We start from the raw sequence: 14,679 nt of genomic DNA on the forward strand, positions 1-14,679 counted from the left end.
GTTGTTTTGAGGAGCTTGACGATTCTTATTATTAAAAAAATAAATTTTTGTAGGGCCAGGTACATCTGGGACCTTCCTATTCCATCCAGTTCGCGATAAACAAATACTGTTACATAAAAAAGACGAATTCGAAAATAAAACAAATTTTGAATTCGTCGAAAGCGTAAACAAATTTCTTATTGACTTTTCGTATAAAAGTTTATCGTAATAAAATATTTATTTACGCTTCCAAGAATAAAAAGCCACTAAAACAACTAAGTAATCTACTAAGGAGTGGTAAATATAGGTTAGATTCGGGAAAGGAAACTAGGATGTTTTGAGGAATTCCAGATGTCCAAATTTTCATTTCATTTTATTAGAAAAACGAAATCCATCAATCATCACGACAGTCATACACGCCAGGTGAACTATCCAACATAAACGCGCGATAATATTTTAATTAAGCCCTGTTTACATACTCCGGTAACCGTTTATAAAACCGGTCAGATACCTTACAAATTATTTCTACAAAAATTCAACGAATATACCGTTTTATGGTAATAAAAAATCATGAATAAATAGCTTATTACAACGAATGTTCAAAAAGACGTACAAAATTTCTTCTGGGATGAATAATATTCATAATAATAGTTCTACATGACATAATTATTTACATATGTATAGAGAGTGTTATATTTCCCCCCGAATGCTCAATTGTATCCCCTTTTTTAACGATGATGCTCAGTTTTTACAACTCATCTATTAATCCCACTCCTCTCACGACGTGGAACGGCTTTAGCTACCAAAGGTCTTCGGTGTATTGCTCCGAAGTTCCATATTGTCTCACACTTCGAAACAAAGCGTCTCCAGGTAACTATTGAAGCGTCAATACCCCCACAAGACTATTGATATTCATAAATACTTCGTGCTTGATACATTCGATAGATATTTGGTTATAGATTTTTCCAGTATCTGATTTTTTTCACCTTCTTTTTCCCATTTCCCTGTAGGCGATTCCGCAGAAGGGTTCGTGTCGTACAAATGGTTGATTCGTCGCTACTTTAGAAAGTTTCGGTGTTTTCTTTTCGCTTCAATGTATTCCGGAACCCATTGGAGAGTAATTTTACTATTTTTGCCCGTTTTAGCACTGTCCTGCTTCTCTTTTTCCAATCAATTCTCCAATACTCTTCAACCAAGAGGCTTGTTTCCTTCCAAGTCCTCTACGATCTTCAACTTCACCCACCAAAATCAACTGGAGGATATTAAATCGGCTACCACGCCTAGTAGAATGTATTTAATTCAAAACGAACCTTCCTCCATGTTTTAAAACGACATATGGACAAGATGGAAAGCAAAAAAACGAGACTGGTGATTTGAAAATTTTCATTTTGATGTTCTCTTCATTGTTGGAAACGTTTGGCATGTTAAAATTTGTCTTTATCAATTCTTGAAGATTCAGATAGTCGGATCGAACAAAATTTCTGACTTTTTCCGATGTTTTTACCAATTTTTATGAGAAAAAAACGGCCTCTATATAAACGCAGGTAACGGCTACACTGGTTTGTCTACGGACTCGGTACACATCGCATTCGAAAGAGTAGGCTTAAGACTAAACAGCTGACAGTAAACAAATATTCCTAGATACAATATTTAATTTTAGAGAGAGAGTCAGATATTGGTGACGAAATTGTTTTTTTTTTGGCGGGGAAAATTGGTAATAGAATGTAAATTTTTTTGTCACACACCGTAAGTTCCGTCGTTACGAATTTCCTGACTTTCGTGCCCGTCGTCTTGCAACCAAGATGTAACGTAGACGTAATCGCTTACGAAACTCGGTATAAAGCACTTGAAAATTGCGGTGTTGCCTTTTAAGACGCTTTCTTCCATTACATTGGCTTTGTAAGCTTGCGACACAACTGCAAAAATTAAAATGGAGTCGAATAAGTTTTCGAATGATTCGTAGTTAGAAATAGACATAGAAAATTATTAAAAACGTCTATTATCAACATTTTTTTTTTCATAATTTTTATCAATTTTCACGTTTTGTGTGCTCGATCGCATTTTCCGGAAAAATGTAATCCAATAATCGTCGCGATATATAGCCAGAAAGTAGTTGGTTTTCCTCGAGTTCGAAAAACTGTTATTATCAAACTGAAAGCGTTGTCTCCCACCTCTATTTCAAATACTTGTATTCAAATATAACTCGTAGAAAATATACAATGTTTTTATTATACAATATACGAGGGTTGGACATAAATTACGGTGTCGATATTTTCTTTTCTTGTAAATTCATGTGCTAAGGAAATTCCGAAGGCATAGTGTCGTACAAAATGGAAGAAATCCGTGTTTAATTAGTATGATTTGTGAGGTAATAATTTAAGAAAGAAAATTTGATACTAAAAGATCGTACATGTGAATGATGACGTAAACTAAAACTTGACTAAACCAAACTTTGGTTTTGAATTAGATATATTAATATTTTATTGGATGTTATTTATATTAAATGTCGTATCGTATAATTTTTCATATAATTTTGGCACTTTTTCGGTGTGTGCTCTAATTTTTTGAGGAGTAGAACCACTAGAATCGCTCATTTTTACCCACCGAAGTTTTGTTTTACTTTTGACAGAAGCACGATTCTTAATAAACTTTGAAAATACATTTTTTATTTGATTTTTATCACTTTTATATATAGCATCCCTCAATAAGTCGTATGACTGACACACAGATGGCGCTGCCACTATATCTAAAATTTCATGACGTTTCGATTAGTCAGAAAAAGCCATTTAAGTGAAACTACTTTTTGTTATTTTCGAAACAATTTCGTGTGTTAATTTATCATTGCTCCCAGATGGAGCTCAGCAATGGTTTCAATAATCTTATTTGGACTTTGCTCCATCAAAAAGAACCATTTGAGCATGAGAAACCTTGAAGCTGTGCCTAGTTTACTTACAATCGATCAAAAACAACAACGCGTTGATGATTCAGCCTTGGCCACGTTATTCTGGAATCAAAACGATCGTCATCTGAGTGAACCGCGGATGGTGAACCACCACCAAAGAGTTGTTGGATCGTTTGAATTCAAAATCATTGTTTCACCGATTCACAAATCGTTGGCAACGATGGTTAAATTGAACGAATTACACTTCGAATCGCTTCCTCATCCACCGTATAGCCCAGATCTGTCCCCAAGTGACTACTAGCTATACGCCGATCTCAAAAAAATGCTCACCAGTAAGCAATTCAGCTCAGTTAGTCACACGGCTTATTGAGTGAAAAAAAGAATCGATTTACTACTCTATCTCTCTCTAGCGGCTTTTGTTATCTTTGTAGTTCCCATTCATATAATGTATCACTTCTAAATGGACAATTTCTATAAGTAAAAGCTGTTTTTACTAAGGAACACAAAATGGCAACGATTTTTCTATCCTCCGAGGTTCCAACTCGGTTCTGCGCATTTTCAGACATGCGCAATATAGATAAAGTGTCTCGAACGAGAGAGACAATGAATACCATAACGTAGAGACGTTTTTTCTCATACCAACTCTCCTTATAGGGATATTACATAAACGTTCCCACGGCTCTAAACTTCGACATCGTAACGATCCAATCAGAATAGAATAGAGAGAAATATAAAGCGGTACACCGATGTTCCGTCTCTCTCGATCAACAGTTTGATTCAATTCGAATCATCTTCCATACCTCAATCTCTCTATATTCAATATTAATTTTATGATAGTAGCTCTCCAGAAACGTATCCAGGTTAGGTAGTTGGGTTACGAAAAGGAATAAATGTTGAAAAAGTAAACGTCTCCTTTTTTTTAAAAAATCGAACATAACTGGTATGAAAAATTGGCAAAATCTTGCTGTTTCAATTTACAAAACAACGCAGCTTAGTCAAATCAATCTTCCATAGTTTAAACATGTACTGCGTTCGGCTATTTACACCTGAAAAACTCTGTTCTTTACTTTACTCCAATCCCACGACTCGGTTCGTTCCGAATCTTGAAAGACAGCTCTCAGATTTTGTTTTGACTTTTGACGTTTCGCTTTGACCAGCTGACTTCGTATATTGTCGTTTTCCAAAGATAGACGAATCTGGGCCTTGTAGAGGATTAGAAACCGCTACAGAGTTTATAGTGAAGGCTCCAAGTTCCAAGCTCCAAGCCAGGACCAAATCGTATGCTACAGAGCCAGCCTTCTTCGTGAAAACAGCAGCCTGGGCTTGCGCTACATTAAACTCGATCGAGTTACTCCCATCCCACGTTTTAAAGATCAGTATTGGTGGTCGGCGAAGCTATAGATTTCCATTTTAGTCGAATAGATCGTTGATGTATATTAGGAAGAGAATAGATGACAAGATGCGTCCCTGGGGAACACCAGCGTTGACATCAAACCTTTCTGAGGTGTGTTCATCGATAGTGACATGGATGGATCGGTATTATCTGCTTGGTTTGGTTTCTGCGGGATGTTATAACATCGTTTAGAGTTTAATGACATTCTTAGACGCACGCCTCCTGGAGCGATCAATATCTGGCTCTTTCCTGTGAAGGTGTTTCAAATCTTTGACCGCAAATACGATATTTGGAGTTGGGGAATGCAATAATCTGTCTTCCTTGGAAAGAAACCTCTTCAGTCCTGCCTTAGTTGTAGAAAATGACAAATAAAGAGCGTAGGTTGACAGTTCTGATCCACAAGGATCATTGTTTAAGCTCTTACAGTTTAATAATTTGATGTATTTGTTATGAATATACTAAAATCTGAGTTTTTTTTGTTGTAAAAACAGTTTATTATCGCCTTAACCCCGTACAGTTTTAAAAAGATAAACTTCTATAAATATCTTGATATTTTTCGAAAGGAGACGTTCACCTCAACAACAGCAATAATAAGGATCGACTCTCAAGGTTTTTGTGTTTGTGTCGGGGACCCACCATATATCAAACTAGATCCGTCCCGGGTCATAATTTCGTGTCCGTCGTCTTGTAACCAGGAAGTGACGGAGACGTAGTCACTTACGAAGCTAGGTATGTGACACTTGAATATGGCGGTGTTGCCCTTGAGGACGCTTTCATCCATTACGTTAGTCGCGTACGCTTGCGATACGACTAGAAGATTAAAAAAGTCGAGTGAGATCTTAGTGTAAGACTTGTTTCGTCAATAGGGTGATTTTATTATTGGAACTAGGTCGGGAGTTGTTATGATCTCGCTAAGGGTTGCGGAAAATATCGAACTAATTTCTTTTAGAATATTCTTAAACACGTATAGTCTAGTCCACTGGTTTTTTTATTGGAGAATGTTCAATTTTTGCGCCCAATCAGTTGGTGTTTGATTACGACTTAGATACGAGGTCTTAAATAACGAGACTGGTTACGAAAAAGGGTTATATTATAAAAATTTTTATACATTCGGATGCTTCCCTTCAATATACTCCCTTCCCCTCGCCAAACAGTGCTGGAAGTCCTCTTTGGTGAGGGCCTCCAGCAGCTCTGGTTTACCGCTTCTATCGACTCAAATCGGATCCCTTTCAAAACAGATCTTTTTCTAACTTTTCAAGGAAATCTGAACGGACCCGTTGATGCAGGAACTTTTGGTCAGGAGTCAGATTTATTGGCACCAACTTCGCATAGACTTACAGTGCTGGAAGTCCTCTTTGGTGAGGGCGGCCTCCAGCAGCTCTGGTTTACCGCTTCCATCGACTCAAATCGGATCCCTTTCAAAACAGATCTTTTTCTAACTTTTCAAGGAAATCTGAACGGACCCGTTGATGCAGGAACTTTTGGTCAGGAGTCAGATTTTTTGGCACCAACTTCGCATAGAATTACAGTGCTGGAAGTCCTCTTTGGTGAGGGCGGCCTCCAGCAGCTCTGGTTTACCGCTTCCATCGACTCAAATCGGATCCCTTTCAAAACAGATCTTTTTCTAACTTTTCAAGGAAATCTGAACGGACCCGTTGATGCAGGAACTTTTGGTCAGGAGTCAGATTTATTGGCACCAACTTCGCATAGACTTACAGTGCTGGAAGTCCTCTTTGGTGAGGGCGGCCTCCAGCAGCTCTGGTTTACCGCTTCCATCGACTCAAATCGGATCCCTTTCAAAACAGATCTTTTTCTAACTTTTCAAGGAAATCTGAACGGACCCGTTGATGCAGGAACTTTTGGTCAGGAGTCAGATTTTTTGGCACCAACTTCGCATAGAATTACAGTGCTGGAAGTCCTCTTTGGTGAGGGCGGCCTCCAGCAGCTCTGGTTTACCGCTTCCATCGACTCAAATCGGATCCCTTTCAAAACAGATCTTTTTCTAACTTTTCAAGGAAATCTGAACGGACCCGTTGATGCAGGAACTTTTGGTCAGGAGTCAGATTTATTGGCACCAACTTCGCATAGACTTACAGTGCTGGAAGTCCTCTTTGGTGAGGGCGGCCTCCAGCAGCTCTGGTTTACCGCTTCCATCGACTCAAATCGGATCCCTTTCAAAACAGATCTTTTTCTAACTTTTCAAGGAAATCTGAACGGACCCGTTGATGCAGGAACTTTTGGTCAGGAGTCAGATTTATTGGCACCAACTTCGCATAGACTTACAGTGCTGGAAGTCCTCTTTGGTGAGGGCGGCCTCCAGCAGCTCTGGTTTACCGCTTCCATCGACTCAAATCGGATCCCTTTCAAAACAGATCTTTTTCTAACTTTTCAAGGAAATCTGAACGGACCCGTTGATGCAGGAACTTTTGGTCAGGAGTCAGATTTATTGGCACCAACTTCGCATAGACTTACAGTGCTGGAAGTCCTCTTTGGTGAGGGCGGCCTCCAGCAGCTCTGGTTTACCGCTTCCATCGACTCAAATCGGATCCCTTTCAAAACAGATCTTTTTCTAACTTTTCAAGGAAATCTGAACGGACCCGTTGATGCAGGAACTTTTGGTCAGGAGTCAGATTTATTGGCACCAACTTCGCATAGACTTACAGTGCTGGAAGTCCTCTTTGGTGAGGGCGGCCTCCAGCAGCTCTGGTTTACCGCTTCCATCGACTCAAATCGGATCCCTTTCAAAACAGATCTTTTTCTAACTTTTCAAGGAAATCTGAACGGACCCGTTGATGCAGGAACTTTTGGTCAGGAGTCAGATTTTTTGGCACCAACTTCGCATAGAATTACAGTGCTGGAAGTCCTCTTTGGTGAGGGCGGCCTCCAGCAGCTCTGGTTTACCGCTTCCATCGACTCAAATCGGATCCCTTTCAAAACAGATCTTTTTCTAACTTTTCAAGGAAATCTGAACGGACCCGTTGATGCAGGAACTTTTGGTCAGGAGTCAGATTTTTTGGCACCAACTTCGCATAGAATTACAGTGCTGGAAGTCCTCTTTGGTGAGGGCGGCCTCCAGCAGCTCTGGTTTACCGCTTCCATCGACTCAAATCGGATCCCTTTCAAAACAGATCTTTTTCTAACTTTTCAAGGAAATCTGAACGGACCCGTTGATGCAGGAACTTTTGGTCAGGAGTCAGATTTATTGGCACCAACTTCGCATAGACTTACAGTGCTGGAAGTCCTCTTTGGTGAGGGCGGCCTCCAGCAGCTCTGGTTTACCGCTTCCATCGACTCAAATCGGATCCCTTTCAAAACAGATCTTTTTCTAACTTTTCAAGGAAATCTGAACGGACCCGTTGATGCAGGAACTTTTGGTCAGGAGTCAGATTTATTGGCACCAACTTCGCATAGACTTACAGTGCTGGAAGTCCTCTTTGGTGAGGGCGGCCTCCAGCAGCTCTGGTTTACCGCTTCCATCGACTCAAATCGGATCCCTTTCAAAACAGATCTTTTTCTAACTTTTCAAGGAAATCTGAACGGACCCGTTGATGCAGGAACTTTTGGTCAGGAGTCAGATTTATTGGCACCAACTTCGCATAGACTTACAGTGCTGGAAGTCCTCTTTGGTGAGGGCGGCCTCCAGCAGCTCTGGTTTACCGCTTCCATCGACTCAAATCGGATCCCTTTCAAAACAGATCTTTTTCTAACTTTTCAAGGAAATCTGAACGGACCCGTTGATGCAGGAACTTTTGGTCAGGAGTCAGATTTTTTGGCACCAACTTCGCATAGAATTACAGTGCTGGAAGTCCTCTTTGGTGAGGGCGGCCTCCAGCAGCTCTGGTTTACCGCTTCCATCGACTCAAATCGGATCCCTTTCAAAACAGATCTTTTTCTAACTTTTCAAGGAAATCTGAACGGACCCGTTGATGCAGGAACTTTTGGTCAGGAGTCAGATTTATTGGCACCAACTTCGCATAGACTTACAGTGCTGGAAGTCCTCTTTGGTGAGGGCGGCCTCCAGCAGCTCTGGTTTACCGCTTCTATCGACTCAAATCGGATCCCTTTCAAAACAGATCTTTTTCTAACTTTTCAAGGAAATCTGAACGGACCCGTTGATGCAGGAACTTTTGGTCAGGAGTCAGATTTTTTGGCACCAACTTCGCATAGAATTACAGTGCTGGAAGTCCTCTTTGGTGAGGGCGGCCTCCAGCAGCTCTGGTTTACCGCTTCCATCGACTCAAATCGGATCCCTTTCAAAACAGATCTTTTTCTAACTTTTCAAGGAAATCTGAACGGACCCGTTGATGCAGGAACTTTTGGTCAGGAGTCAGATTTATTGGCACCAACTTCGCATAGACTTACAGTGCTGGAAGTCCTCTTTGGTGAGGGCGGCCTCCAGCAGCTCTGGTTTACCGCTTCCATCGACTCAAATCGGATCCCTTCCGAAGCAGATCTGTTTCTAAACATTCAAGGAAATCTGAACCAGTTGACGCAATAACTTTCGGTCAGGAGTCAAATGTTTTGGCATCAACAACGCACAGTGTAATTCCTCGAGTAAAATTGCTCATTCGACGATCTGCACGCACAATTTGGTTGATTTTGGTCACTATTTCCGGAGTTGAAACATCCACATGGCGACCAGGGCTTTGGACATCTTCAGTGCTGTCTCGGTCCTCATTAAAGCGCTTATACCACTCAAAAACAAGCGCACTAGATAGAGAATTGTCCTCGCAACAATTTGTAGCCCTCAACCGGAGTTTTTTTTTAATTTAACACTATCGTTTCGAACCGTTACTGCACAAATACTATAATAGTGACGGAGGCCAACCATGTTCATAACTTCGCCAATGATAGTGTTCTGATGGGAAAACTTGGAAAAGTCATTTTTTCGTGACGTCCAATAATAGGATAACGAATAACTTTTATCGATGGAAGCATTCTTCTTCTAAAGTTTGCAGAACAGCCAATTTCTCAAAAACTTGCACATGATTAACACTCAATTTTCCGCTTACTGGTTTTTCTATCTGTTCATATTTCTGTGCCAACTTTAGTGATATTTCTTTCTCGAAGTTTCGAGGAGAAACTTCTACTCACCGGACTATTGAGACCCGTTTGAGGTTCTGGTCTAGATTAATAGGTGCAAGGTTCAAAACTTGACTATATAAAATTATAATAAAAGACGGTTCGTTGTTTTCATTGAAATATTTATTATTACTAAATTACATCATTATACAAAAGATAAAACTTCATGTTTGGAATGCCTTATCTCAATTCATTTGAAGACACGATGTCTTTTGTTGCAACACTGACTGATAAAAAGTTTTATTGAAGAAATAACACAAATATTTTCGAAATGTTTTTATTAATTGTAAAACCAAACCAAAAAGTAAATTTTTCTATCAGCACCGATATGAAAATATAAAAAACCTTTTTTGAATCAAATTTTTGACTATTTCAATCCAGAATTTTGTTTTCATTTAATCCTTATCCAGATTATCGTTCGATATATGGCGGTCATGCCTTATAATTTCGTTTGATTCCTTCACAATTTCAATCCATTACTTCCACCTGCTATTTTGGATCCAACGTTTTTTTTGTTATTCTGGCCATGGTCAAAATCCAACATCGTAATGGTCGACCAAATGAGGTGACGACTCTAAAAATGTTGAAGACAATCCACTGGATGATCCTCGATTGAAAGTGAACGATATACCAGACATTCAAAAAGTACAAAGACCGTTCCATCTGCAGGAAAAGTCATAGCGTCAGTTTAAAGTTTGATCTGCTCTTTCATGCATTATATTTCGCCAGATTTAGCCCTCTCGGATTATTTTCTGTTCCAAGACTTGAAAAAATGGCTCGGAGTTTGAGAAAATTGCTCGATGGTCAAAGATTTTTCAGAAATGAAAAGGTAATGTTGACAGTTAATGGCTATTTTGAGAAGCTTGACGATCCTTGTTATAAAACTTTCTATTTTTATATTTTTCTTCTCTTTTTTCCCAAAGAAAGATGCTTCTATTCGCATTCGCATCGGAAAAGACATGTCTTGGTAGCTGATTTCACAGACTTACACTTATCCAAAAAAAAAAAAAAAAGGAGTTCCGATAAATGTTTATGATCCAGGTTTGCCCGATCAAAATGCTGCTCTAGATGAGATTATGCATCGGCAAAACAGAGTCGGGTCAATGACCTCTCTTCTATGATCTGACCTGTTCAAGTTTCTGGTCAACTCTGGATAGCCTATAAGTCTAATTCTCCCTCCTGTTTTTCCTTCTATTTCCTGCTTTAGTCTGCCATTATTGCACCTGGATATTTAAATCTTTATACTTTTATCGTGTTTTTAGTATTTAATCAAAGGCAAAGGTATAAGGAGGATTACATAAATCTTAGATTTCAGTTTTGGTAGTTGCGAGTCTCGTCAGCACAAGATATTCTGGTATCTCATTAATCAAGACGGTATCCAGGGGCGTAGAATTTGATATTCGTATCTTAATATCTAGAATCAGGACATCGACACTTATCAATGAATCAACTTGTATAAGAATTGTCTATTTTTCCAATGTTTACAAGATCAAATTCATCCTTTCTGTATTTCTCTCGCAATTTTCTGCGTACAAATCAATTTGGGTGATGGAATTATCTCTTTATCTAGACACGAAAAAAATCAAAATGAAGACCCAATTACAGTAATTGACTATTATTAGGTAATGGCCGCATAAATTTATAAATAGAACCAAATGCAGTTATCAATTTAATAGTCCGGCCCCGTTTACTGAGATTTATCAATGATGATTGGACCCCAATGAATTATTAAAGTTGAGAGGAATGTATTCGAATAGTTCGGTACGTCCTTTGAATTTACAGGATGTTTCGGGACTTGCCGACAATTCGGGAATGAGTAGATGACGTGAAAATATGCTCTGTTACAAAAAAATTCTCATACGACTCTAGTTTCTGAGTTATAGGCCTTTAAAGTTGAAACAAATCAGAACTTGTATATTTTCTAAATTTCTCGCACTACACATTCCGCTATTGTCGACATTCGGGCGTCAGTCGGCGTTGTGCTACAACCATTATTGACGCTCCCGCCAAGTATGAGACGTGTGCATGGGAAAAACTTCTTTTCAAATTTTGAAAAAACTTCAAATCATACAATTTAAATCTAAAGGAGGCTGGGGGTGTTTTCGTCGACAATATAAAACTTTGTTGTTGATATTTCTTATATTCTTCCCAGAACAAATAAAAGTCATCGATTAAGACCGATTTCAATCGATTTTCTATTCACTAATCATCGCAATTCATGTGAAATAATCGAAAACTAATCGATTCTTGTGTCGTAAAAAATGTGTAACTGTATGATTATTTAAAATTTGTTTTAAACCATTAATAAATAGTTTGTAATCGATTATTAATCGATTAGTTGAGGAACAAACATATCGCGTATACAAACTCACTCAACACGCTCTAAATATCTAATAACTCCTCCAACCACTATTATACCATCAATTAAGAATTAATCTCGAATAGGAATCGATTATTCTCAACAATTGTAGTTCTACGTTTTTCCACGAGTTCGTGTTACGCGATTAATTTGAATCTGAACGAGACCGTGTCGACGAACTACGATGAAAAGCCGCCTCGCGGATCGGAAACCGGAGAATGGGAGCGGTTGGTTAGCTCAGGATATCTCCAACAGGTGGTATAATTCGGTTAAATACGGAAGAAAAATTGTTGGTGGTGGTTTTTTTTGGGGGGTTAAATGGGTACGTCACGGAGAGAAGGTGAAAGTTTAATGAACTACAAAAAATTTATCAATCGTTTTAACGTCGTTACTGTAGTCACGTCCACTTAATTACGAGTCGCTTTAAATTATAATGAGATTCGTTATTCCACTAGTTTCTCAATCTACTCTTTTCGCTCTAACAGCATTCATCGATGTAGAAGGAGCTTTTGGTGAAGTCGCACATCGGTCCATCAAAAAATCAACCGAAGCGATGCTACAACATCTACGATGATCTAGTAGTGATAGTAAGGGGCAAACACGAAGATATACGAGATCTGGCTATTAAATAACGAGACTGCCCGCTTAGAGGGCTCTCTAAACGGAAGAGACCACTGAAGATGTCCAGGTCGCCTTGTGACTGTTTCAACTCCGGAATCAGTGACCAAAATCAACCAAATTGTGCGTGCAGATCGCCGAATGACATGACAAAAGCCTGTGCGAAGTTGGTGGCAGAAAATCTGACTTCTGATCAAAAGCTCTTGCGTTAACGGATCTACTCAGATTTCCTTGAGAGGTTAACAAGATCTGCCTTGAAAAGGACTTGGTTTGAGTCTATGGTAAAGTGGTAAAGGCCCTCAGCAAAATCAAGTTGATTTATTTTCAAATTTTTGCTCTCGGTCGATTTTTATTCTCAATTCACTTTAAGATATACAAGAGAAATTTATTTTGTAAATGATGATGTTAACCACATGAGACGTAATAATTAGAAATCAATGAAGAGCTTCCGACATTCCCTTAATGTCAAAATTTAATATTCTCTTCATACACTCTATTAGAAGTTGACCTAAATTTTCTAATTTCAATGTAATTTACAAAGAAAATTAGATTAAATTCCACCGTTCCACTTTGAGTAACTTTTGCGGAAACGCTGATGTTAAAGAATGCAATAACTATAGTATTTTCAGTTTCCAACAATTTGTTATACGAGGTTTATCCCAAAAGCATCGAACTTTTATTCAATATTACTTTTCCATTTCAACATTCGCTTTCACTGCATCAGTTGCTTTATCAGCAAACTTCCTAATCTCCCCAGCGCCGATTTCAATCTGGAAAAGAACCAGAAGTCGCAGAGAACTTCGTCGGGAGCTCAAGCAGGCTGACAAAACGGTGCGTTACTGCGTTAGTTGCCTTGTCATCAAATTTAAGTCCTTCGAAGGCTGATTTCAATCTGGAAAAGAACCAGAAGTCGCAGAAAACTTCGTCGGGAACTTTAGCAGGCTGGCAAAACTGTGCGTTACTGCATTAGTTGCCTTGTCATCAAACTTAAGTCCTTCGAGGGCTGATTTCAATCTGGAAAAGAACCAGAAGTGGCAGAAAACTTCGTCAGGAGCTCAAGCAAGCTGACAAAACGGTGTGTTACTACGTTAGGTGCCTTGTCATCAAAATTAAGTCCTTCGAGGGCCCATTTCAATCTGGAAAAGAACCAGAAGTGGCAGAAAACTTCGTCAGGAGCTCAAGCAAGCTGACAAAACGGTGTGTTACTGCATTAGGTGCCTTGTCATCAAAATTAAGTCCTTCGAGGACCCATTTCAATCTGGAAAAGAACCAGAAGTGGCAGAAAACTTCGTCAGGAGCTCAAGCAAGCTGACAAAACGGTGTGTTACTACGTTAGGTGCCTTGTCATCAAAATTAAGTCCTTCGAGGGCCCATTTCAATCTGGAAAAGAACCAGAAGTGGCAGAAAACTTCGTCAGGAGCTCAAGCAAGCTGACAAAACGGTGTGTTACTGCGTTAGTTGCCTTGTCATCAAATTTAAGTCCTTCGAGGGCCCATTTCAATCTGGAAAAGAACCAGAAGTGGCAGAAAACTTCGTCAGGAGCTCAAGCAAGCTGACAAAACGGTGTGTTTCTGCGTTAGTTGCCTTGTCATCAAATTTAAGTCCTTCGAGGGCCCATTTCAATCTGGAAAAGAACCAGAAGTGGCAGAAAACTTCGTCAGGAGCTCAAGCAAGCTGACAAAACGGTGTGTTACTGCATTAGTTGCCTTCGAGGGTCCATTTCAACCTGGAAAAGATCCAGAAGTCGCAGAAAACTTCGTCGGGAGCTTAAGCAGGCTTGCAAAGCTGTTATATTGGTTATCGTGAAACAGCTGTTTCATTTTGATTACGTTTTGTAATATTTTTATATTGTGTAGTCATGCGCAGCGCATTCATAATCAAAGAAAACAGTCCACATTGTCTGCGTCTTCAATGTGCTTCAATAAAAATATGAGATAACGACAAAAAAAGACATTGGAAACAAGCTGGTGACATCCATGCCCCAAAAGAGGTCGCTTAGAAGATTTGACGTAACGGGAGGATCAATACTTTTGGAGCAAACCTCGTATACAGATTAACTGGTGCGAGAAATAATTTGACCGAATCTAATTTACCATAGAAAAAATGTGTTTTAGAGGAAGTTAAAATACTCGTATGTATTATAGTACAGTAAAATATCTCAAAATTAAGATATAAACTCGGGAAAATTTTATAACGAGCTGCAAATACTTATAAACTTTTATTTTGGTTTTCAAAACATCTCGTATGCGCGTATAAAGGTCAGAACTAAAAAAAAAGTTTTTTTTTTTACAGTTTCATTTATTATAAATAGCGGTATGCTGCCTGTGGCATAGGTAATGCATAATG

General features: G+C 39.1%; 1 protein-coding gene across 6 annotated transcripts in view; it reads right to left on the reverse strand.

Annotated features, from left to right (window-relative positions):
• LOC130449915 (cell adhesion molecule Dscam2) overlaps positions 1-14,679 on the reverse strand; it is a 193,948-nt gene that overhangs the window by 137,316 nt on the left and 41,953 nt on the right. The window contains exon 3 of one of the 6 annotated variants that reach the window (XM_056788001.1): positions 4,911-5,084. The exons of the other annotated variants lie outside the window; for them this stretch is intronic. Within the exon in view, the coding sequence (XP_056643979.1) occupies positions 4,911-5,084 (174 nt within the window). The remainder of the gene's footprint in view (positions 1-4,910; positions 5,085-14,679) is intronic. 6 annotated transcript variants of the gene reach the window in all.

This window comes from Diorhabda sublineata, chromosome 10 (assembly GCF_026230105.1).
Source record: "Diorhabda sublineata isolate icDioSubl1.1 chromosome 10, icDioSubl1.1, whole genome shotgun sequence".
Lineage (NCBI taxonomy): Eukaryota > Metazoa > Arthropoda > Insecta > Coleoptera > Chrysomelidae > Diorhabda > Diorhabda sublineata.